The sequence below is a fragment of the Heliconius melpomene genome, chromosome 20 (genome assembly GCF_056956725.1).
Source record: "Heliconius melpomene rosina isolate 202511_hmr_F chromosome 20, ASM5695672v1, whole genome shotgun sequence".
NCBI classification, from domain to species: Eukaryota; Metazoa; Arthropoda; class Insecta; order Lepidoptera; family Nymphalidae; genus Heliconius; species Heliconius melpomene.
The window spans coordinates 5,399,925-5,426,836 of NC_140408.1; the positions used below are offsets into that span (position 1 = coordinate 5,399,925).

At 30.9% G+C, this 26,912-nt stretch overlaps 4 protein-coding genes across 5 annotated transcripts; 2 read left to right on the plus strand and 2 right to left on the minus strand.

Moving 5' to 3' along the window:
- Nucleotides 1-1,493: 1,493 nt before the first annotated feature.
- On the plus strand, nt 1,494-6,433 carry LOC146527672 (protein RER1). The gene is made up of 5 exons (XM_085204872.1): nt 1,494-1,756; nt 2,085-2,189; nt 2,563-2,659; nt 3,390-3,613; nt 4,191-6,433. The coding sequence occupies exons 1-5, from the start codon at nt 1,679-1,681 to the stop codon at nt 4,272-4,274; spliced, it is 588 nt and encodes a 195-aa protein (XP_085060998.1). The 5' UTR covers nt 1,494-1,678; the 3' UTR covers nt 4,275-6,433.
- Nucleotides 6,434-9,015: 2,582 nt separating this feature from the next.
- On the minus strand, nt 9,016-16,216 carry PIG-P (phosphatidylinositol glycan anchor biosynthesis class P). Of its 2 annotated transcripts, XR_014879164.1 has the most exons (4): nt 15,971-16,216; nt 15,773-15,901; nt 13,821-15,691; nt 9,016-13,112 (listed from the first exon to the last, which is right to left on the minus strand). XR_014879164.1 is itself a non-coding variant. In XM_085204649.1 (3 exons), the coding sequence occupies exon 3, from the start codon at nt 15,590-15,592 to the stop codon at nt 15,110-15,112; it is 483 nt and encodes a 160-aa protein (XP_085060775.1). In that variant the 5' UTR covers nt 15,593-15,691; nt 15,773-15,901; nt 15,971-16,216; the 3' UTR covers nt 9,016-15,109. The 2 variants fall into 2 exon arrangements, 1 of the variants encoding a protein (XP_085060775.1); XM_085204649.1 differs by having other exon boundaries at nt 9,016-15,691.
- LOC146527674 (serine/threonine-protein phosphatase 2B catalytic subunit 2-like) lies at nt 9,074-11,849 on the plus strand. The gene has a single exon (XM_085204643.1). The coding sequence runs from the start codon at nt 9,074-9,076 to the stop codon at nt 10,559-10,561; it is 1,488 nt and encodes a 495-aa protein (XP_085060769.1). The 3' UTR covers nt 10,562-11,849.
- A 755-nt stretch (nt 16,217-16,971) lies between the features above and the next one.
- Nucleotides 16,972-26,715, minus strand: Dp1 (satellite-binding protein 1 Dp1). The gene is made up of 17 exons (XM_085204637.1): nt 26,624-26,715; nt 26,472-26,539; nt 25,413-25,680; nt 24,444-24,659; nt 24,164-24,370; nt 23,607-23,822; nt 23,133-23,316; nt 22,746-22,876; nt 22,453-22,636; nt 21,378-22,334; nt 20,956-21,242; nt 20,563-20,808; nt 20,319-20,456; nt 19,803-19,897; nt 19,496-19,709; nt 18,922-19,134; nt 16,972-18,532 (listed from the first exon to the last, which is right to left on the minus strand). Exons 3-17 carry the CDS (start codon nt 25,632-25,634, stop codon nt 18,269-18,271), a joined length of 3,774 nt encoding a protein of 1,257 aa, XP_085060763.1. The 5' UTR covers nt 25,635-25,680; nt 26,472-26,539; nt 26,624-26,715; the 3' UTR covers nt 16,972-18,268.
- Between the last annotated feature and the right edge of the window lie 197 nt (nt 26,716-26,912).

Here is a 26,912-nt window from a genome sequence, read left to right on the forward strand (position 1 = left end):
TTGTACTTGGGGTAATATTCTTGAAAACGTTGAAACACGTATTGAATTAAATGCTTTTAAAAATCTAAATTTCAAATTTTATAAGAATTGGTGTCGATTTAAATTTTTTTCTATACAAACTTTCAACCCCTATATCACCCCTTTAGGGTTAACATTTTTCAGAATCCCTTCTTAGTGGATGTCCAGTTACGGCTGTGCGTGCGTCTTACCTCAGTCAGTGAGGACAAGTCCTTTTATATATGTAGATAGTAATAATTACTAACAGTTAATTAGAAAACCTCGCAAAAGCAGAAACAGAAAAGTAACACATTTTTAAACAATTGTACTTGTTATGTTAATATGTTTTATGTTGTTTTATATTTGTTTTATCTTGTTTTTTTAAACGTTATGTTTCAACCAATACAATATTCTGGTAAAATTGGGTGAATAGAAATCGCGGAATAAATAGAGTAAAAACGTTTTTTTTTTAGTTAACACAGTGGCGTAGTAGGGAGGCAAGGGGGGGGCATCATGCTCTGGGCGCCGCTCATAAAGGGGTGCCAAAGAGTCCGCAAAACTATTTAAACATACATATGAAATTACTTTGTGTTCGCCTGGGTGGCGCTGTAGAAGTATTTTGCCCCCGCGAGTTTAGCTCGCTACGCCACTGCGTTAACAAAACTTCAGGAACAAGTTTTGTGTATCGATAAGTAAAATTATGATATCTATGAAATTATTTGATATGTGCAATTTTACAATATTTGGGGTGAATAGAGACGCAAGTGAGGTAAATAAAGAATAAAATAAATGAAAAAACTGTTATTAGAGTTGTATACAAGCCCATGTTCTGTGTTTTATAGTACTTGTTGTCTCATATTCTCAATTTGACAATTTTAGATTATTTTTAATAACATAATTTTCAAAATATATTTATGTAAGTAACGTTATATTTTTGTAATTTATTTTTAATTTTATATGCTTGTTGCACAGAGATATTATTATTAATTTATTTAAATAAATACACCAGCTTAACTTTTTACTTAACTGCAATTAAAAATTACGTGTCACGCATATACAAATTACAAAGCTGATCCAAGGGCAAGGAACAAGTGCCCTATAATTCACACATCCAGTCTAAAAGAAACGATCCATATTGTTTAAATTAAATCCATTACTTACACTTACTTCCACTTTTTTTGTTATTTTAGTCTAAAATAACAAAAAAAGTGAAATTTAAAAGTTAAATATGAACGTACCCCAGAGTAGTATGCTAAGTCGAAATCATTTTATATACAATGATTGGAACTCCGAATACGGGATAAGAATAAACAAAATTTGTTCATGATTTACAATACAGTTTAGTTAATTTCTTAAAAGCAATAAATGTACTATTTGTTACAATAAAAAAAAACATGACAGTGAATTTTGTCAATGGTACAATTACTGAAATTACACGTATTGCTGTAATAAATGGCAGCACTGATCATAGTAAATCAAGAATATAAATTATAGATTGTAGACGTCTGATTTTGATGACAAGATCTTTAATACCAAAGTACATAATGTGTATTAGTGAATGAAATGAGAAATAGATAATAGTCCACAATTTAATTTAATAGTATTAGTTACTTTAATAGTTTATTAATTATTATATCTGTCTTTCATACATTTACAATCAAAGTGATCAAGAAAACAGAAAATGATGGATGGCAATGATATAGCCTCGGAGTCTAACAGAAAAGGCTTCATATCACAAGGGTGGACCAGAATTTCTCAAGTAATGTATATAAAAACCCTATAGAATGTTTAACGCGAAGCACACACTTAGGAGTACTACACTACTCAAGATTTTACGTTTCGTAAATATTAGGGGTTATTTGTATTAAAAGCGTAAAATCTCTCCTACAATCTAGATGTACTAAGAATTTTAAAGATATATCTATATATTTTTATAGTGTACATATAAATATATAGTGTGTGTATATTCTTATTGAAAATATATTTATAAAAGAATACATTTTATGATAAGCCTTTAGTAGCCCTGATAAATGTTTTTGATAAATAATGTAATAACTAATTTGCTTTTATTTTGTTTCATTTTACAGATATATCAAGGTCTATTAGATAAATGGACTCCACATACAAAATGCAGATGGGTTGGCTCTGCATTATTATTAGCCATATTTGTTCTTCGAATATTTTTAAAACAAGTAAGTAAAAACAATTGCATGTTTAGATGTCTTACTTTATTAATATATAAAAAAAATATATTTGAATGCTCTTGTTCCGGTATATGTAAAAATACACCAAACATTTATCGAAGCCATTGTGGCACAGTTGCTCAATGAAGTGACTGTAAACACAACAGTTGTGGTTTCTATTCCCACTCAGGGGAATGAAATATTTAATATTTTCTTTTCTTTGCCCTGGTAAAAAAGCAGTGTGATTTTTTTAAGTTTAAGAAATGTATAGGAAAATGCTTATTACAACTTCGTCTAATTATATTAAATTTGTATTAGACATTACACTATCTATAATGTTTAGATGATATTTTAATTTACAATAACATTTTATACTTTTCAGGGTTGGTATATAGTCACATATGCCTTAGGAATTTACCATTTAAACCTCTTCATTGCATTCCTTACACCAAAAATTGATCCTGCAATGGACTTTGATGGTAAATATTAATATTTACAATGAATGAATTTTGATGGTAATATTAACAATTTTAGTTCCAATAAATTAATTATAATTTAAAGTGAAATACATTATTTGTACAAATATTATAATATAAAAAAATTGTAGCATTAGCTGCACTTCTTCTAAGTAGATTATGTGACAGTAAAAATGATGGTTGTTAGAATGATTATAGTACATGAAACAACATATAAAAACTATATCACTGTGGTGTTGAACATGTTCCTGGTTTATTTGTGTATAAAGATAGTGTGATAACCTTTATAACATAGTTAAAATAATTTTAATATATCTCTTTAATATTGCTATGATGGCTGACAGAATGATTGAGTATTTAGTTATATAATGTGCTTTTTGTATAGAATTAAAGTTTATTACTATGCGATACAGGGGCCTTTCCTAGTTTTGATGAAGCAAAAATATCAAATGTACTAGGCCTGCCATATTCAAATACCGAAAACGTTTTCTTAATTGCCATGCGTGGTCCATTGTCCACAGCAGTATGAAAATCAAAGATATTGTTAGATGAAAATATCAAACCCACAATCCTCGCGTTTACAAGTTAGGCGCTGTGCTGCTGTACTACGACGGCCCCTATTTCGGGCTAAATAATCATAAATGAAATCCATCCAGAATAAAGGCTGTTGTGGTGCAGGTGCTCTATATGCGGGAGAGACCAAAAAAAAAATTAAATCCATCTAAATTTTTAGGAGATGATGATAATGGGCCTGCACTTCCTACAAGGTCAACAGAAGAGTTCCGACCATTTATTCGAAGATTACCTGAATTTAAGTTTTGGCTATCTGTTACCAAGAGCACAATAATAGGCTTTTTCTGCACCTTTATTGATGCCTTTAATATTCCAGTATTCTGGCCAATACTAGTTATGTACTTTATTACACTGTTTTGTATAACTATGAAACGACAAATAAAGGTATGTAAAATAAAGATTAAATAATATTTTTTATGATCTTACATCAATCTGTAAGGTTTTTTTTAATAAAAAAATTGCTTTAGTAGCTGAACTGGGACCAATAATTGTTCTCAAAATGTTTTTATGTTTGCCTAATATATAATTCAAATAATTCTAGGATGTGTTAAGGGGTACTAGGCGTAAGCTCTAAAAAATATCATATATTATTGATCAATCGTTAAGGTTTCCTATTAAGAATTTCATAAATATTTTCCGTCATTTACTTAATTATTACTGCAACTAAAGAATACAGTGCTATGAATGACAGTGCTTTAACATTTTTTTTTTACGTCGAAACCTTATATGAAGACAACGGGCTAGTGTTTTTTATGCGGCATTACTTATTTATTTCACTTTCATTTACTTATTATTATCATTTTTTTAAAGATTTCGGTTTTATATATATATATATACACATATACTTATAAAATTCAATATACTTTATATATGAATTATCAAACCAAAAAAATTTATGAACACTGATTTCAAAATAATTATGATGAATAATATAAATTGATGCCTATTATTTCTTTTACAGCACATGATTAAATATAGATATTTGCCGTTCACTCACAGCAAGCCTAAATACCGGACTGTGGATCCAGCAGTGTCTGTGAACTGACGATGACTGTCAATCCACTTATACAATACCCAAAACAGTGTGAGAGGTCAAATTAGTTAAAAAACTGTTGTAAGCAAACGTTTTTAGAAATACAAAATTTATTATAATGTTTTATTATTTTTTATTTGTTGTATTATATGCATATAATATTTAAGGCTTATATTGGTTGAGATTCATTTGTTTTGTATTAAACCTAATGGACAGAATGTTTTATTTAATGTTACGGATACTATTAAATAAAATAAAATATTTATTAGCACTAGCAATAGATACACTTAATATTACTTAACTAAAATAAATATCGATAAGATAAAGTATGAAACTTGAATAAAAGTTATCAAGTAAATGAATCTACATAATTTAAAATTATCTTGATTGAGATCAAAATAAATTAAATGTTTATTACATTTATTGTCAGTGTATCATATTTCCAGCTTATTTCATTGCTGTAAAAATGGCACCAAAGATTATAGGAATCACTATTGTTTATATTAACTGATAACAGTTGCCTTATGTTGATATTTGTTTATTTATTTAATGTTTTGTCTCACTTACCTATAATTTACAGCAATATAATTAATTTCTACTTTTAAATACACGGAAGTATTTAATATTCCTAATGTTTTTTATTTAATCAAATTTCTTCTTTTACTTTACTGTATCTTTATGGTTTCTGCATACATATAATAATTAATTTTCAATGTATAAAGTTATTTATAAAGAAATAATCGATTGTTAGTTCTAATCTCAATTGGAAACTAATATTTTATTTGTAATTGTTAATAATTACTTCATTAGAATAACAAAAAAAACTGTAATGATTATTAAGTTCCTGAAATTTTCATATTGTAATTAATAGGAACTATAAATGAAAACATACTATTACGTAAAGTAATAAATTTTTGCAAGAGTATTAATTGATTTTTACTTATATGTAATATATTAATACGAGATGTGTAAGATGGATTTCATGATGCAGCAGCACAGCACCTGACTCTGAACGTGACGGTTGTGGGTTCGATTCCCGCACAGAAGAATTACACACAATTACATTTCCCCGCTCTGGTAAACAGCGCGGTCTAGTTCTGCCACCCAATACGAAATGTTTCGAAAATCTTAACACTAGGTTCTTTCTGCCTACTTTGCTATATGCGCGAAATTAAAAAATACAAGACATATCTTATATTATTGAGGCATACTAAATATATATTTATTATATACACTAACAGACCAACGACAAACGTCTTAAAAGTCGACGCAAACAATTTCAAACAAACCTGCGGGATGTCTATTTATTTTATATAATTTTACACAATATAATTTATTTACTAATTAAATAATTTGGAAAGGTCCTCGAATGGTATTAGAGAATATTTTACCCCACAGCATTGTCTAGTAATATAGGTACTAGCTTAGTAAATACGAAAGCATTAACTTCCTAACAGTATACAGAAGAACAGTATAGATAGAACATTTGTATTTAAAAAAAGTTATATTCCCACTGTTTTCAATTTACAATCCCGTTTTAGTTATATTAATATGTCAATATTGTATTGTAATCATATTAAATAAATTTAACCATTCTATTGTGAAAGTTCATATGTCTATTCAGTATTAACTGCACACTAATATATCTACTACTTATTCATATTCATACCGTATTTTTAAATAATTACACACATTATTACTAATAAAGTCATACCGAAGCGTTCTATTGTGTTATTCGTATTTAGTATAATTATTTCCCAGTCTGTAATCTTCATGTTTATGAAGCACTGAGGAATTTTCTTTCTTACCTTGTAGTACCTCTTATACTAAATAATAAGAATATCCGCTATTAACAATGCATCTTAATTATGAAATAATAACATTTGTTATAAGTGTATATTTTCATTAACAAACAAACTCAAATTTATTTTATTCTTATTTACTGAACTGATATACAATAGCCACCCCGTACGTATTTATTGAATTGAGATATGAAAGTAAGTTATATACTTATAACGAGATATATTGTTACTAATTTACTTTAAACACTCTTGATGTATTTTATTTATGTTGCATTCTTATTATTTACTAGCGGCCTGCCAGCGGCTTCGCCCGCTTGGACTACATGATTATTCATTTACTTAATAAACAGAATTGACTGACAGTCATAATATGTGTTATTATTTCTTTTACACACATTTTTTGGAATTATTTTGTACTATTCCTGGAGGGGCGTTAATAATTACAACACAGTTTTTAACTAAAGTAGTAATTATCGAACTTTAACTATATTAATTTTTATTTCATTTGACTCTATTAATTTTTAATAAAAAAATATTATATTATTTTTATTGTTCACGCCTAAATCATAACCATTGTAGAATACATTTTGTTCAATGTAATTGCCACGGCTTTTTTTTAATATACCCACAAATAAGATAAAAAATATTAACGTGAATCAGTAATGTCGGGTAAGTATATAATTGTTATTGCTAAAAATAGAAACGCTGTGTATAACTCTTCTCTATAGAACCTACAATATTAACATAGCCTACTCTTGACGTCTTTACTTCTTGTATTTCAACCTAGCTCGGAAACCGCTATAATTTAATCAGATCCTCCCGTACCAATAATATTCTTGATAAAAACGTCGTCCTCGTCGTAATTCTTTGCTATCATAATTTATTATAACTATAGTACTCCTCTTTGCAACTACATTGTCTGTTAAAAACGTGCGGGTACTCTGTCCCTGAGGAAATGCAAGCATGTGGCTGCCTGTGAGACTTGGCTTAATCAAACTGTCTCTTTATAAATAATCAAATAATATATAAATAATAAAAAATCGAATACATGGCTAAATAGGCAATAAATGGCTTGTTCAAATTCAAACTGTCTCTTTGGACATACTGTCAAATGAGCAACTTTTATATGTTAAATTTATACAATCACTAACGTAAATATACTTGTCTATATATTATTTACAAATAAATGAATCATTATTTATAAGCTATAATTGAAATGAGAATAATATATTGCTTATAGGTATTAAAATAAAAGCTATGCAATAGGAAGTAGAATAATTCTATACAGTGTTGCTAGTGCTATATAACAGTTATATGTTAAACTTATAAAATATATAAAGTCAATCAACCTACTCAATTTACAAATTAGTGTCATTACCTTTATGTATAATTAAATTCTTTACAACATGCTCTTATAATGTACTAAAATAAAAAAATATATAATAGATAGAAATATTCCGTACAGTCTTGCTGGAGCTGTTTAACGCAAACAATTTCAAACAAACTTCCGGGACGACTATGTTTATTTTATATTATTTTATACAATCCAACTTATATAAATAATTTGGGAAAGGTCCTCGAATGGCGACTACGTCTAGACAAAGGGCGCAGGACCGGACGGAGTGGCGAGCATTAGGGAAGGCCTATGTCCAGAGTTTATCGCTAATGGATGGATGGATGGATGGAAATGATTTGAAATTGTGTTCACTTGGTCATGACTAAAAAGAATTAGAAAAAGTTTAAAACTCATCAATATTTTATTATGAAAGCAAAAACAAAAGGCAATGCCCCGAAAATTCGGCAGAAAGTGAGGAATCCGTTTTGAGCTAGTTAAACATAATCTCAGATATATATTTTTTAATTTTACGTTTAAATATTAAAAATGTATATAATATTTTTTTTTATTTTCTATCTTTTTTTTCGCAGGATCTATTTATTCTTATATATCTTTTTATTCTTTAAATAGATCAAGTATAATATATTGTAATGTAATATATACGCCTTTAATGGCCATGGCCTTATGACCTATTTTCCTATTTATGTCATATCATTGAATTTGAATGATTATTCGATTGAAATAATCGAATTTCTGATAGTTTTGTTCCTTTATATGTTTAAGGACCCATGCCCATAATAATTATTAGTATTATTATACTTACGGCAAGACTAAAATCTCAAATATTTGTTATATATATATATATAAGAATATAATAAAAATATATAGAAAATGTTAATATGATTCTACTATATCAAATTACAGTTTAACAGAACTTAAACGAATGATTATATTTAACCACGACATAGTACAAAGCGATTATTACCCTAGGGTTAAAAATAGTCGCTAACGTTAAAAATAATACCTATCGTTTCGGTGACGTGTAATAAAATGCAGAATCACATACTAGAATATGATTTTAGTTTTTTAGAAATTTATAACGTATTCAAGATTGGCTTTCTTATACGAGTAATCGTGTTATATTTTGTACATGAACATCGAATTCTGGCTACTTCATTTTTATAAATCTAAAATACGATTCACGTGAGTAAATTTTGTGGATTGCTTAAAGTTTTTAAGTAATTTAAGTTTTAAAAATCGGCTTCTAGATAGAATAAACTTGTTTTACAATAATAGTTTTAGAATTCTTCAAACTTAAAAGAACAATGGTAATCATTTTTAATTATTTTTACATGAATTTTTAATTTTTGTAACATTGCAACTTTAAGAGTAGTATTTACTATTTATTTAATTCGTGAGTTAAAGTTCTGGCAACTAATGCTAATATCGCCAGTGTTACTATTTAAATGATAAGTTCAAAAGCAATAAAAGGCGCTCGATATCCCTGCTTATTTTATTGACCACTCGCTAGTTGTTTGCGCATTGTTTTCCAGTGCGCAGTAGTTTCCCTGTCTTGAAATCGGGACTCTGTGTTAGTATTATTTCTATTCTGCCATTTTGAAAATAGTGGCGTGTATGGACAGATTGGACATCTTGTTTTTTATGTGACAAATATGTCCGGGAGCAATGATAAAGTGTCGACTACGCAGCGTATGATCCAAAGTGTCGCGTTCCCACCCAGCCACAAACTTACTGTGTCTGAAGTGTTTGATGAAAAATCTGGAAAACCTATACCAGATGTACTGAAGCAACATTTTATCCTAGAGGGTAGAATTGAAGAAAATGCAGCTTTACGAATCATCCAAGATGGTGCCACCTTATTACGATCTGAAAAAACGATGATCGAGATAGATTCGCCGGTGACGGTGTGCGGAGATGTCCATGGGCAATTTTATGATTTGATGAAATTATTTGAAGTCGGAGGCTCTCCTTCCTGCACCAAGTATTTATTCTTAGGTGATTATGTCGACCGAGGTTATTTTAGTATAGAATGTGTTCTCTACCTCTGGGCATTGAAATTATGCTACCCGAAGACATTATTTCTATTACGCGGTAATCATGAATGCCGACATTTGACAGAATACTTTACTTTCAAGCAGGAATGCAAAATTAAGTATTCTGAAAAAGTTTATGATGCATGTATGGATGCTTTTGATTGCTTACCTCTTGCTGCTCTTATGAACCAGCAGTTCCTATGTGTACATGGAGGCCTTTCTCCAGAGATTAACAGCTTAGATGACATTCGTAAACTAGATAGATTCAAAGAACCACCTGCATTCGGAGCTATGTGTGATCTGCTGTGGTCGGATCCTCTTGAAGATTTTGGAAATGAAAAAAATGCAGAGCACTTCTCGCACAATTCTGTTAGAGGCTGTTCTTATTTTTACAGCTATGCTGCTTGTTGTGACTTTCTACAGAGGAACAATTTATTGTCAATCATCCGTGCCCATGAAGCTCAAGATGCTGGTTATCGAATGTATCGAAAAAGCCAAACCACTGGGTTCCCAAGTCTTATTACTATCTTCTCTGCTCCCAATTACTTGGATGTGTATAACAATAAAGCTGCAGTCTTAAAGTATGAAAATAATGTGATGAATATTCGGCAGTTCAACTGTTCTCCCCATCCTTATTGGCTGCCAAACTTTATGGATGTTTTTACTTGGTCACTTCCATTTGTGGGGGAAAAGGTCACAGAGATGCTTGTCAATGTTCTAAATATTTGCTCGGATGATGAGCTAATGACGGAAGGAGAGGATGCATTGGAGGAAGCTAATCTCAGAAAAGAAGTAATTCGTAACAAAATCCGTGCTATTGGAAAAATGGCACATGTCTTTTCAGTACTTCGCGAGGAAAGTGAATCAGTTTTGCAGCTTAAGGGGCTCACTCCTACTGGTGCTCTACCTTTGGGTGCACTATCAGGTGGTAAAACCTCTCTCAAAAATGCTCTCCAAGGATTCTCGCCCAACCACAAGATTACCTCGTTTGCTGAAGCAAAAGGCTTAGATGCAATAAATGAAAGGATGCCACCACGCAGAGATGGGCAGCGTACTCCAGATGCACAAGATAAAAAGCAACACATCAACAGTAATGCACATTCGTGAAGTGCTTGCTTCTATTTCTCTTCAATCCTTACTACATGGCCCATGATTATAGTGATAGTGAAATATGTGTGACGGAGACTCAGCTTTTTGGAATGATATTTCACATTCATGATAATAAGGTGGATTTGAAGGGAATTGGCATTATAGATACTAAATATTTTTAAATTTGGATTTAACTTTTTTTCAATAGTTGAAATTAAAATTTCTCTTTAAGATATTACCTCTCGATATTTAAAATAATTATCAGATCTGCAGGCAACAAATTTATTTAGTCAATTAAATATTAAGGTATGCACATTTATTTATAATGCGCTGCACTGTTTAATTTTTGGTAATGTAATTTTAAATTTTTCATATGAAAAGACATGATATTGTAATGTAAATTTATTCAGATTATCTACTTATACTCTACATTGTTATCTACATTAGTGAAAATTAGACATGTCTATAATTTTCAAAGCATAATTAGCTGTGATATTAAGCGTCGATCAATGTATTATTTAATAGCGATCTGCTAGGGAAGTACAGGCATGTTCATTGGCTAATCATGCATTGAAATATGTAAAGTATGTGGTGAAGTTCTCAGCTTGGATGTGTCTTTATATTCTATTAAGTAATAAAATTAATTATGTACTATAGTGTGCAGCACATGGTGTGTTGTTGCCATACGTGTGTGCTGTGTAAATATGCCTTGTGCGTACACACACGTTATTGCAGCTTTAACACTTGAGATAAATATTACTCTCTTTAATATCTTTGCTACAAGTTGTACTTAATTGTATTTTATTGTACAAAATATATTAAATAACTATCTATAAACTATACTTAACTAATTTATATTTGGGTGTATGCCGGCCCCTTGTTGCCTGCATGCAACTCGACTTGTATGCTGGAACATCACATTCATAAATTTCTTAGTCATAATGTTTCGGTATATAAGATGTAGTGGCTAGTCTAACTGCAGATTTTCTTACAGCTTCTATTCCAAACTTCACTTATATTATTAATAAGGTTTAATGACCTATGCACTGTTGGAAAATCTCTTTTGGTCTGCCAAATAATTATTTATCAATGCAATAAGTTCATTTTGTGAATACTAAAGTGGCTTACATCATTTTCAAGTCAGTTCTAAGTATTTTATCTCACATCAGTGTGTAGTCCTTCATATGTTCTGTACTTTTAAATAAATTTTATCTATGTAAAAACTAACACTATATTTAATTTTATTTTGTACTAATCAAGGGAAGTGTTGTTTTATCCTTATAAAATATATTAACATTGAGCTCTATTTATTATAGTTTTAATGAGTCACGCCTAGATAATCCTTAACGGTCTATCAAATTTATGTATCTTTGTTATAAGATAAAAATATTTTTCTCAAAAGGTGCCAAACATACAAATAGCCGTGACTTTCATTGGTTCATAAACAAAAACATCATTACTTAAACCGTTTAGATTTATTAGATTAATTCGGTATATTTGTTGTGTTCATCAATTATATTTTTTCAATAATAATGTCACTAATACCACGGAGTCATGGTATTTACGGAAAAACGTATGATGATAAAATTATAAAATGACCGTCACGCGTAGCTTTTTTTGTGAACATATTAAACTACGGCCTTTTCATGCGAGTATTTAGGTCAGCTGATATTTATAATAACATAATATTTTAGGGGGTAGATAAGCAAATATGCCTTTATTAAAATCAAGCCTAAACAGGGCGTGTCCACCATTTATATCGATATTGAGCTCGGAAATCGCAGTTCCTTCATATTCCTAGAATAGTACACTTGGTATTTACTTTGTTAACAATCACAACCTAAGTATACATTAATGACATCCTTTTATATTAATTAATGTTAAATAAAAAAAGTGTAGATAAATCATTATATTTCAAGAGTTTGGTACACCTATGTCAATTTAATAAAAATAATTTTGTTTCTTAATGTATTCACGTAAAAATACTATAAACTGAAAAAGACGATAAGTGATATCTCAAAAATGTTCCAAAGTAATTTAAAATTAAATTAATATTAGCTTAATTAATGCTTAATTTTTTTTATAGATAAGTAGGTAGGTTAGGTACTATGGCATCAGTATAGCTAAATACATATTTAGTTTGTCTTCATGGTGAGTTTATCGTACATAAAATTAAGCTGAACAAATAATAACTAGAACCAGAAGTGTTGTTTATTCTATGAGCCAGTAGAACTTACTTAATCCGTAGCGGGGTCACGTAAAAAGTGAACTTATAAATTAAATCTTAATGCAAATATATGCTACTGAAAAATAAATACGACGCCGACTATCTAAAACTATTAAATAATGTATTAATTGAGATGGTGGAAATTCGGCTTTACAGTACAGGCAGATTTCCATTAGTTATCAAAATGCTTCCCAACCACTGGATGCACTGGATGGGTCGTATTGACAGTTTGTATGATTTTTTAACACATTCATTTCATACCTAAGTATGTAGACATCTTTTTAACGTAACTATGTAACCCACTGGACTGGAGGTATTGAAAATCCTTAATAGCTGGCTGTTCTGTAAAGGAGGAGGGAGGTTTTATGTGGCCACAATTTACAAAGTAATTTTTATTTCGAATAATAAAACATTGATACATTGAAAGGAAATACGAAATTAATATTATTAACTAAAATTTTGAAAACTTTCTGTGCGTCCTGTATGATAAGTATATGGAAGCTCAGTACATTTGTAACTGACTTCCGTAAGGAGGAGGTTGTCAATTCGACTGTATTATTCTTTTATATTGCAAAGCTTGTGCTTCCCGTGTGCTTTTTAATTTTGTTCATTTCTGACAATGTTATCCATGAGTAGTGCGCGACAAAAGTCAAATATTTAAAATATCACGCTGACCGATTTTGAGGATTCTTTTTTTATTGGAAAGAATACACTTCAAGGGTAGTTTGATGAAACTTTGGTTACGTTCTGATTGGTGGAAGATGGAAGTCGGTTTCTTTTTGTTAAAAATTATAATTATTATATTAACTCCATTTACTGTCTACATAGGTAGATAGATTGTGGGTTAAATAGCGGAACCCAATGTTATATTATCAAACCAAACATTTAAATATTTTTAATTTAATTTGTAACATTTTATGTATGACCTTGGTGTAATTCTTGTCATTAAATATCAAGAAATATGAAAACAATAACACATTTACTATGAAGACTAGTGCATATGAATAATTGTAGTAGCATATTATTATAACAACAAATGCAAATACTTACATATGTAGATTTAGATTTATTCATATTTAAATGTTGGTAAATCTATTTATCATTGAATCTAATAACTATTATAAATTCCTTTTCGTATTTTGCGTGGAAGCAATGTAGGGTTGTCAGCTGAGGTCATTACTGTTTTTAGCTTAGGTACTGCAAAAAATTATGTTTTATACCTAACATGTATGATATTCGTCTTACAATCTAATGATGTAATTATAATTGACGGTATTAAATTCATGCCGTCGTGGCACAGTGACACATGCGTGTGACTGGAAAGGAAGAAATGATTATTTCTTAATACTTTCGTTTCCTCGCTCTGGTAACAAGGCAAAGCGCGGCGTTTAATTCCACTATTCAACACGCAATGTCGCATCTGGCGGAAATTGAGAAATGGATTGTCTTAACACTAAGTTGAATATGTATACATAAGTATATAAGGTAAGTACTCTAATACCGCCAGTATTTGAAAGCGTGAAGGTGGTGGTTTCGATCCCTATTCGGGGAAAATAATTATATTCATTTTTCTGTTTTGGGACAGCATAGTGTCAACAGCATTCGAGCGGGAAAATGAACAATGAAATAGGAATGAATAAGGTAAGTACGGAACCTATCTTGTTATGCAGGAAAAAGTATGAATCTGTAAAAACACAACTTATATTTATAAGATTTTTTAAAATATAAGTGACCAACCGAAAACTGAAGACATTATTCTATCAATTAGACTAAGGAGAAATATGAAAATTTTAGAACTATGGAGATTTTTTTTGGCCTGATACATCATATATTTATTTTAATACTTTATTACACCATAATTGATATTAATTAACCATCTCTTTAATAAAATGTAATTAATTACAAGGCATGGGACATAGATTTTAAGTGTGCTATAATGTACATGTGTATAGAAATGGAAAATATCCCGCACAGAACAGACTGGGCAGAGATAATCTAGTGTTAAGATGCTCCATTCAACAATTTCTGCCAAATTCTAGAGGCTTTTGCCTCGACAACAGAACAAAGGCATGAAAATATAAATTTAAATAAATATTTCATTGTCTTGAGGATCAAACCCACTAGTCTCATTTACAGTCACACTTTGTTCTTCTGCACCACTACTGGCTGCGATAAAGATTATTCATAGTTATAGTAACCCAGTGTCAATACAGTATTAGGGTACATTAAAGGGTCTTTAATTGTTTAAAAATATTTAATTCTAACACATAATTTATTTTAAAAAAATAACAATGTTTTAGAATTACAAAAATAAATAAGTGTTTTTTAGATTAGCTTATTTATATTATCTTATTATTTAGATACAGCCTTTTAGATACATAACTAATATCTAAATCTTTTAATTTTGGAACGGTATCTTCATGCAATTCTTTTGGACTTATTACATAATTATACTTCATACATGTTTTTCTATCCTTACAAATACATATATTATTTAAACTATATTTATTTTTATTAACCTTACTGTTTTCTTTGTTATATTGGTCATGAATTGTTTTAACACTGTTAACTTTTGATGTAAGCATCAAATTTGAACTAGGATACACAAAAAATGCAAACATTGTTAATCCTACTAAACATTGTATTGGTACTACAGTAGCCCAATACTTTTGTGGATAGTAATGTATGTTCAAATGATGTAAGTAATAATCAGGAATAAATGCCCAAATACAATAAACTATTAAAACAATTTTACTAAATACATACATAAAGAAACCATATAAGGATCTAGATGAAGTAGGAGCTGGAGTATGTTCTGGCATTATCAAAGAACATTGAATGTTTTTACTATTAAAATAATATTTTTTAAGAAAGCGTTAATTGAGACTCTTAACTTCTTGTAATCAACACCTTCAAACATTCTGAAAATAATATATTCGATAAAATTACATAAGCAGTCGTCTTTTAATAAATATTATATTTGTCTAAACGTAGTGACTTACACATTTAGATCATTATCTTCAACGCTTATACTTCTTTGAATTCCACTACCTTTAAGTTCTTTGTCGACGTTGAGGATTTCTGAGACCAGTATAGCTTGTTCTTCGTTTTCAAATGGGATTTTTAAGTTCCTAAAAAATTTACGCATAAAATATCGTTTGATAAATATTTATAAATCAAAATGTATTATAGAAACTAACACACGCTTTTGCGATTGTTCCGACATGATTTTAATATGAAAACATATGTAATTATCTTGGTAATTCACAAATACAATTTGTAAATAATGTCAACAATGTTCTAATTATCTTTTAATGCTTCGATTTTATTGCATTATTTTTTTTAAAGTTTTAACTCTAAGTAGTCAGTCAGTGTCCCGATTCTCGACTTGAAGAAAAGATAAATATAATCTCTGGCTCCGCTCTGGCTTCTGTCATATAAAAGTGATAAAACCACAGGTTATGTTCCTTGCCACAGATTCACAGATTAACAGTATGACCGATAGCATTGTAATTGGAGAAAAATCTCGGTCGATTCTCGATCGTTTTACTTGTAAATATACGATAATAATCTTAATACAGTCGACGTTGTATTCGTGGATCTGGATTAATAGGAGAGGATAAATGTTTAATGTTTTGTTGATCTTAGAGATAGAGAACAAGCGATAGCGAAGTAATAAGTGTCTTTTGGCAATCTCCACCCTACAATATTATATTCCATAGTACATACTCTGTCTTTCCTACGTTTATTGGCATTGTTTTTTATGCTAATTCGGAGTGCTTTGGCAGGGTTACATTTAATAAATAGTTTTCTGACCGTTAATCGTTGTTATTCATTATGGCGGATATGGCGGGAACTACTTTTTTTATTCATTGCATCTTTCATCATTTCTCAATATATTTTTATTTTTCATCAGAATGTCATATTTAATGGTATTACAACCAGCCAGTTACATACAGTACAGCCAGAGGTTTGATTATTAATAATACATTCAAAATACGAAAATACTTTTGTCCCGTCTTATATATATTTTTTTGTCAATTTTTGCATTTCTAATGTAATATACTGGTATAATTAAATTCCTCATTCTTTGTTTATATAAGATGGGGTCGAAAGTGTTACAGGTAATCGCCAATAACTTACCTATATTTTTAGTACACTATTCTATTATATGACAAAACAAGAACAAAAATAAAAGAAGTCCTGTAAAAGATTTTATTAATATTTCAAACAGAATTCATTATGTACAAATTACTTTGTAAAAATATTCATTCTCATCTTATTATTAATGATTTATTTACTGTTATAGGCAACAATTATAAAAATAATATAGAAAAAAAAACAATTATTATGAAAAAATATTTCATTATATTTTAACCAATAAGTACAACATATTATTTTCAATTTTAATATGTTATGTTTAAAGATTGGAAATTACAGAAAATAATAGAATACACATTTGCCTATGTAACTAAATTCAGATTTTTAAAAAGTTAAATTTCCCTTATTGCATAAATATTTGATTATTGTTAAAATGACTAGTTGTGTGTTGATTTTTCGATATGCTTCAGATTTCTTTATCAACATGTTGTTTCTGTGTCTGTGTATATTTACGCTAATAACATTAAGTAAGATTTAAATGGATACTAATATGCACATGACAAATAAATGATATCGATATTTTGCTAGAGTAGTGTTATAGCTGTGTGACATAGGTATAATTTTAAAAAATGTTGCATTATCTGTATAATATTGATTCCAAGCTTTACCCATAACTTATTTGCTTAAAAATATTAATGATAAATAATATAATAAGCATTAACTCTTGGTTATATTATTATATTCCATATAAAAATTATGCTTCATATCAAAAGTACATATTATTCAGCAACTCATAAAATGGTACTTAATAAAAATATATATTACTTTTCATTACTATATTCTAATCGTATGGCGTAATTCGGCACTAACATTTCTAAAGATTGTCAAAAATTTATAACCCTTACACCATATTGCAATTTATATCCACAATTGGAGGAATGAGCTAAATGTCAATTTTATCGAAAAGTTTAAATCGTTATAGTAATAAGTAGGCATACATGAATCTAAACGTCACGAAGGTGACTTTCTATCAATCAAATAATAAATTTCGTCATCATCATAAATATAATAATATTTATATAATTTACATAGCTATTATAATACATATAAAATGAGCCTTTCCAACAATCACGAAAAGCTCAGGAATAAAACCAAAGGGACGATATGGTGTACGATAATAACGCCCGCACATGTTATACATATTAACATATGATATAACAATTCTAATAAAACAGAAAGTTTTAATGAAATAACAATAGCTACTTATGATTATAATTGTATTACCATATGCATGAAACTAAAACTTGCATCTACAACAGTTAATGGCTTATTCTGAGAATGTATAAGTTGGATCTAAAAGTCGAGCTTAGTTGTAAGAGATATGAGCTTGTAGATGGTTAGCGGCGGGGTCCCCAGGCGGTGGAAGGGGCGGGGGCCGGGGCGGGTGCGGCGGCGCGCGGGGCTCCCGGCATGGTGGGGAACTCGTGCGTGGAGGCAGTGTCGGGCGCGCGTTGCTCCCAGGGCCCGCCCTTCACCACGAAGCCAGTGGACGGGGCCGCCGGAGCTGCTCCGGCACTCGCGACCTCCCCACTCAGCACATCCCCAAAATCACCTAAAGACGGCGCCGCTGGTCTTTGGTAACGGTCTACCACATCTTGCAGCTGTAAATATTCACATACTCATGTCATGAAATACTGGTAGTATTTAAATATATAACTATGATATATTTATTTAACATGAAAATTTAAGACTGCTTTTAAAACAATGTTAAATAATGTGACCATTTTTATGGAAAACGACAAGGCAAGCAACCAACCAACCATCTTTCATTATTCATCACGTATTTTTTACAACTCTTTAACAAAGGAATACTTTTTTTAACCATATAAGAAATTCAACACCAATCACATATCAGAAATATATGAGATAGAAATATATAAGATTAATTTTCTTGCTTCTACAAGATGCAGAGGCTACCCATCTATACACCAAAATTTTTATAGGAAACTTAAATATTTAGACACACTACTGTTTGATGGCAGATACATACATATTCCTCCGCCAAATTCAGCAGGTGATCTTTTGCATCTAGAACATTGTCTTCATCACCAGTAATAACGACAATGCTGTCATCTCCCTGTTTTGGGAATCTAATGTCTACTTTATACTCGTCCATTATACGACGAATATTCTTTCCTTTCAGGCCTATGAGCCTCCTGTGGACACGTGGGTCGATATCTACTTCATCTCTGAATTGATTGTCCTAGAAATAAATGTTTACTGTTAAGAGGAGTTATGATTAAATTATAAAAGAAAAATATAGGCTTACATTATAAAAGAAAAAATGTTTTAAATATATTTTTTTAATTAAATTTCGATAATGAGTATGTTACAATAATAATATACAATAATTAAGGATATATTTAAGGTATTCATTATGTTGTTAACATATTATAGCCAATCCAATATGATCATTTTTTCATTTTACATACTAACCCAGACCTGCATTTACTGATGATTAGCTGTTTAAAAAAGTGTTTGTGTTGAATAGTGTTAACTAAACATAATTTTCCAACTGAAAGTATAATAATAATAACTAAGTATAATATTAGTAATGCACTTACAAGTTGATGAACAATAGCCATAATGGCTTCTTTGGCTTGTATTGCCTTGTCCTCATAACCTTGAATTGTGATGGTATCGTCTTCTGGTTCTCCGCGTTTTGGCAAGTTAATTTGTACTCCATAATCATTACGAATTTTAGTGATGACAGAACCACCTTTACCAATAACTAAAGGATGATATTCAGGGTCCACTTTGAATTTCAGCTCAAATGACCTATTAAATATAAAAGTTTAGACAGAATTAAGCAAATCAAATAATTTTAAATAAATAAATGAAATATTTCAGGACAGTTATAAAAATATTTACCTCAAAACTCTATCTTCTTTTTCTTTCTCCATATCTACAATTTTTTCAGTGAGAGCTTGCTTAGCTTTCTCAACATTTGCTGGTGTACCGGTTACCTATAAATGATAATAAAGTTAAAATGGATGAAGAAAATTTTATATTTCAATATAGGAATGAAAAAGGATTAACTCAGGTGGCTACACGACATTTAGATGTCAATAGTGCTTTAAGATTCTACTCAATTTCAGGACTGAACCAATTTGTATGATATTGTATGGGCCTGAGGCGGTATAGGGGATGTTTAAACACCTATATAAAATATAGATAGATCGATAAAATTCTTTATTGCATACACAAAAAAAGAAAATCGATAGCTGTAGAAATACAACTAGCATGCAAAGGTGACCTTATTAGTGATCTCTTGGGAGTAAACATATAGAAAAAAATATATAGATAGGGTAAAAATATTCTTTATCAAAGATTTTTGGTTTATACAATATTTTTCAGGCAGGATAATATTTAATATATATTATGTACCTTAACAATATCACTATTGTCTTCATTGGGAGGCATTTGGATGTGGACGTCATAAGTTTGCATTAATTCACGCCTCTTTTGACCAGCAAGTAATCTATGAAGGTCATTGGGAACTTCAACATCAATGGTAATTGGCACCTAAAATATAAATTTTAAAATGAAAAAAAAAAAAAAAAACAAGTTAGGTCTTTTATGGTAAATTCTGTGTATGTATACTTTTATGGCATAATAAAAATTGTCATACCTGTTCTAAAAGAGCTTTTTTGGCAGCCTCGCAATTTTCAGGACGTCCTGTTATTCTTATAATATCATTGGCACCAGGTTCAGCATTCTCTTCATTTTTCACAGGAATATCGGCTCCTTCCGTGGGGTCACGTTCAGGGAACTTGATTTGAACATCAAACTCAGCAGTGATGTCTTTCACTTTCGCACCACGTGCACCCATTACTGTGCGGTGGTGTTTTTGCTGGATCACACATTCTATAGTGACCTATAGAAAATGAAATATATTTTATGAGCTAGCTGAAATATATAAAAGTAAGCCTTTCTCGTGAAGTGCAATAGTGTCTTACTGTAAGCGCAATGATTGTTTATTTGTTTCCCCACTTAGGGAGCAGAGTAAATAAAAAATAATTACTTTGGCCTCTAAATCTTCTATGATTTCCAGTATGCGGTTCTTGGCAGCCTCAATGCAGTCCTTGGGTCCCTTGAGTACGACGCGATCGCTGTTGACTCCCTGGCGCGGGAAGGAGATTTGTACGCCGCCGCAGTCGTCGGCGATGCGGCGCAGAACCTCTCCGCGGCGTGCCACGAAGTGCCGGTGGTGACGAGGGTCCACCGACATCTCACCCTCCGATACGTTGCTGATTTCCGCCACCGCTGCCTCCAGCTGTTTGCGCGCCTCCTCCACTTGCTCTTCACGACCTGTTCAAGGTATATTAATAATTTGATTTTTATTTCTAAGTTAAACATTTGGGACACTGAGTTGTGTGGTGGAATTCAACGCTATACTTTGCCTTACCAGAGCCAACAAATAAGAACATACTCATATTTACTTACCAATTATGAAAATAGCTTCTTTATCTTCATCTTTCTCGGTCGGGAATATGATGCGAGCTCCAGTATTCTCCCTGATCTTCTTAATGTTAGCACCACTCTTGCCAATCAAAAATTTGTGGTGTTCTGGTTTAGCGCGTACTTGAGCAGTATGAGAAGTCAGTTCGCGCTCAGTGGCATGCGCCAGGAGCTGTTGCTTGGCCTTCTCCACATCCTCAATGGGCCCCTTAATTACGACCTTATCGCTGTCGCTATCTGCGGGCGGGAATTTAATGAGCACACCACCACACTCCTCCATTATTGAATGAATTAATTTTCCACCAGCGCCAATCAAGGAATTGTAGTATTTGGGCGCAATAGTGACTTCCTCAGTAACAATATTTGCCTTTTCATTATGGATTTGCTGTATTCTCTTTACGGCTTCCTCTACGTTCTCGCGTTTACCTCGGACAGTGATGACGTCACTATCGACGCCTTCTGCGGGTAAATCAATCGCAGTCTGAGTTTCATCACGAATCTTACGTAAATTAACTCCACCCTTACCAATTATAAATTTATGGAACTGTTTGAATATTGGCACTTCTTGAACGAAAGAGGATTCCGCAATCTCTTTCATTAACTTGTGTAGATATTTCTCACATTTTTCAATGTCCTCTTGTGGACCTCTAAGTTTAATAGGACTTCTCTTTTGACCTTGGTCTGGCAGTGAGATTAGAACGCGATCAAATTTTTCACGAACTTCTTTAATTTTTTCCCCACGAATTCCAATTAAAGATTTAATATATCTGTGGTCGAAAAATACTTCTTTCGTCCTCTCATTTTCAAGTTTCATTACCATCTCTCTCAATTCTCTTTCGGCATCAGCGACACCTTGGCGACTACCTTCGATACGAATCACGTTGTTTCCTTCACTTTCAATAATATTTATAACTACACCAGTCTCATCTTTCAGTCTGTTAACTAAAAAAGAAAAAGTGAAATTTACTCTTTTGGAACCAATGCGGCACTTTAGTCGTGTTATCAAAATTTACTCTTAATTATGGATAAAACAATAATAATAATTCTAATTTTCACTTACTGTTACTTCCACTTTTGCCAATAATATGTTTAAAGAACTTAGGATCAACAGAAAGCTCAACATAAGTGAGAGTTGCCAGCAAGTTCTTAACAAAGTCACTTAGTTCTACTTGTGCGCGTTCTACTTCTTCTGGAGGTCCATCAATTTTAACTTTATCTTCTGAATGAGTTATGTCAACATGCACCTAAGAATTTTATTTCACTTAATAAATATGCATATGCATTACAAAAAATTATGAAAATATATGACTTTTTATAAAGTATAAAAAAGTTGCCCAACATATATGTTTTTACCTTAGAGAAGTCTTGAGTGATCTTCTTAATATTAGAGCCATTCTTTCCAATAATATACTTATGTATCCATGTGGGCGCGTCAACAGTAGCTGTTTTAACTGAATTTGCTTTTTCACATACCTTAGATAGAGCTAAAAACATTTATTAGTATTAGTTTCACACTGTATCCCTCATATAGCAGGGTATGCAAAGGATACCTAGTGTCAAGACACTCTAATCTTTAACCTCCCCACAATTTTTAAGACATTGTGTAAACTCAACATGGCGCTTTGTCTTCTTACCACAGCTTAAAGTCTGACACTCAAACTACACCAAAACATCCCCTTATTATTTATTTCCGTGTAAATTATTAAATAACTATAGAATATCCAGAATCAAATGACTTACCAAGACCAATTTTATTATGAGGGCCATGAAGAGTAATAGTGCCGGTTGGCGAGTCAGGTGGTGGCATCTCAACCGACACTCCAGTTTCTTTCAAAATCTCTTGTATTGTTGTTCCTCTAGCACCAATAACATATTTATGTTGAGATTTAGGAACCTCGACGCGAACAGTGGAGCATTTGTTTGCCTGTTTGATGAATGAATAATAAAAAGTAAATTCATAAATACATTTATTAAAATATTATTAATGGTTTTGACTATATTGCCTGCTTATTTTTTTACTATAACACATTGTACATAAACTAGCACTTCAAAAATAAAAATACATACATTTTTTTTAATTTCATAAATTATGACAAGCTTTGGAACAGTTTTGTTTTATAACCAATGTATAACATGTATTTATGAGGTAAATTAGGTAGACTTTGTGTCTTTCATTCATTAAGATTTCTTCTGACAAAAAAAGAATTTAATTACCATTTCTTCATAAATTTTCTCGATTTGCGCCTTTGCAGACAACACACCATTCTTTTCACCTGCAATAACAATCTCATCGCTTTGGGTGGACGCAGGTGGGATGTGAATACGTGCTCCGGTTTCTGCACTGAGAGCTGCAGCACGCTCACCAAAAGGTCCTTGAATGAATGGATGGTAGATCTTAGGCACTGTTATACGCTCCAAAGCCTTGCGAGACTAAAACAGAAAATAGTATTTTTTTATATTGCATTGTTACACTTATGCACTTTTCTTGCTGTAACCACACATATGATGAACCTAGTATTAAGTGACACCATTCCAATTAAGACACTTCCATTCCTCATTTTCCGCCGAATTCTCGAGGCATTGCGTGCTGAGTGGCGAAACTCAATGCCGCGCTTTGCCTCATTACGAGAGTGAGGAAACAGGAGGAATACTTTAATATAATATATACTCTATAATTTACTCCTCCGAGTGCGAATCAAACCCACAACCGTAGCATTTGGGAATTGGTATAGGAAGTTACAAGCTTAATATCATAGTAAACATAAACCTACCTGTTCTTCTGAACAGACTCTAATTTCATGTTCAGCTTTTTCAATTCCCTCTTTAGTTCCAGTAATTGTAATTGTTTCACTATTGTCAGCAATACTGGGTACACTTATTTTAGTGGCTGTAACTTTTTCCAAGTCTTTCAGTTTCTGGCCTTGTCTACCCAGAATGCAACGATGATGTTCTTTGGGAATTGTAACTTGCTTACTTGCCTAAAAATAATAATAGTTTTAAATACAAGAATTTTAAGCATTTACATTTGCATATTTTGTTGTTTATGTTTACCTGTTGTTGAAAGTGAGTCAAAATGAGTCTTCTAGCATCGAGAACAGCACTATGTTTTCCAGTAATAAGGAAAGTCAAGCTTCCATCCTTGCTCGTAGATATCTCAATATGAGCCCCAGTATCTTTAGTGATAGATTGACAAGTTCTCAAAGATTCACCTTCACCAAAGGTGTTAGCATTATCTAATTTTCTTTCTTCATATGGCACATGGAAAACCTGCAATTTTTGTAAATTGTTTTTAAAGGTACATATTTTATAAAGTATTACAAGAATACATTTAATCACATGAAAAATAAGTGCTTCTTCTTTAATTAGAAACATATAACAATTTGAATTATCATTTGGCAAGAGAGAATGCTGTTTATTTATTTTTATTCCATGCTTAAGAAAGACATTTTTTTTAAAACATTCCGACTATGTTAATTTTTTTTAAAATAAATAAGTTATAACAAATGTATAAGAATTTCACCATAGCTTGATGAGAATGCTTACATACTCATAAGTTCTCATAACCACTAACTCATAAGTAAGTGGTCAGAGCGCAATACAATTTTTTGTTTTTAAAATAACATTTTTTTTTCCCTGGGTGTGGAAAAATACTTAAAAAATAATAAAATTGCATACTTATATTGATAGTATTCCATAAATAACAATGAACTTTGATTGCATGTTAGCAGTTATGTGATAAGACACCACTAATTAACTTTTTATAATTTTATAAATAAATTTTGTTCAATAATTAAAAATATTATTAATAGGATATCAACATTATTATTTTTGATTTTTAAAATTTCTTTTTATATCAAACTACTTACTGGATTATTATTATTTCTATTATCTTTATAAGTTATTACAAAAAATTTACTGTCATCAATATGAAACACATGGCAAGTTCTTATCAGTATCGGTTATATAATTGTATTATCAAAAAGAAATATAATTTTTTTATCAGAGCAATAAGAATAATACCTGAGTATGCAATGAAGAGCCAACACGTAGTTTATTAGTTACTTGTTGAATATTATTGCGCTGCACAGGTGGTTGGGCATGCGGTAAAGCCGGAAAAAGGTCATCATAAGTATATGAGTTGCTATTATCATATCCAATATTATTCATTTCTTCAGAATGCACGGGTATTTCAGAGTGTACAGGAATCATATCTCCAACCATCATGGATTGCTGATGCATCATTTTCTTTACCTCCAGCAGTCCTTGTCCGCGCCAAGTCGTTACAGTACTACATTTAAGAAGCAATCAAACCAGACTTTTAACGTATTTTACACTTGTTTAAACAAGTGTTTGCAGGGCAGTTTACACAAGCTGCTCATTACTTACTTGTAATAAATAGAGTTGAAGGACAAATACAAGAAGTGATGTATGTAATAAAAGTTTTAACATAATTATTTATGTAGGAAACTATTTTATTAATGAATAAAAGAAGAGCAGAGAATATCATCTAATAGACAAATATTTAATAGAAGGTAGAGTAAACAGATGAACAGTATTTAACATTGGAAATTACTCATAACAATGTTCTCTTTTATAAAAATTAAATAGTCTACTTATTAAAAGATTAACCATCATAATTAGAAATATTTTGTGAGGAGGAATAAAAAAGGAATCGTATATTGCCAAGACCAAAACGATAGTACGGAAATATGACGCCTTTCATTTATAACGCAAACCCAAAATATTTTTAAGAAAAAAAAATAATTCAAGTAACTTGTAATTATTTTTTTTTATACTTTAGACAGTACATACACCAGTTAAGGTGCTCATGTATAATACGAAATAAATCATGTGGATGTAGCGAGATGCAGATAAATATGAAATGCAAGATTTTAACTATTATTACATATAAAATATGTATTAGAATGAATTACTTGATGTGAATTAATTGATGTGAGAATGTAAATATTTAATATTTTTTTATTTCATATTCGGCATTTCGAATTGTGATAATACGTGTCACCTTCTTCCAACACATTTGACGTGGAACTAGTGTTCATGAAATATAGTAATACATACCTTATGTACTGTAGCTAATCAACCTGATAACTTATAGTAGAGACGCCAGGATCGACTTTTTCTTTCTCCTACCAAGAAATAAACATTTGATTAATAATCATTAAAATTATAAAAAATTACAACAAAATTCTTATTTTTAAGCGCACACGTACCCAGTGCTAAAGCAAGCAAGGAGAATAAAATCCACAGATGTTGTAAGAACAAAGCAAAGTGTAATGTGTATTACGAAACGACAGATAAATAAGAAATTTCAAAGGTTACGGTAGTGAACATGGGATCTGTATCCCGACGCAAACTTTCATAAAAGCCAATTTTTTGAACTAGATTTCCTTAACTGAAAAAATAATATGTGATATAGACATAACTTCCATGACATAATAATAATAATAAATTGGATAAAAAAGAAACGATTGTATGCTGTGTGTACCATAATATTTAATC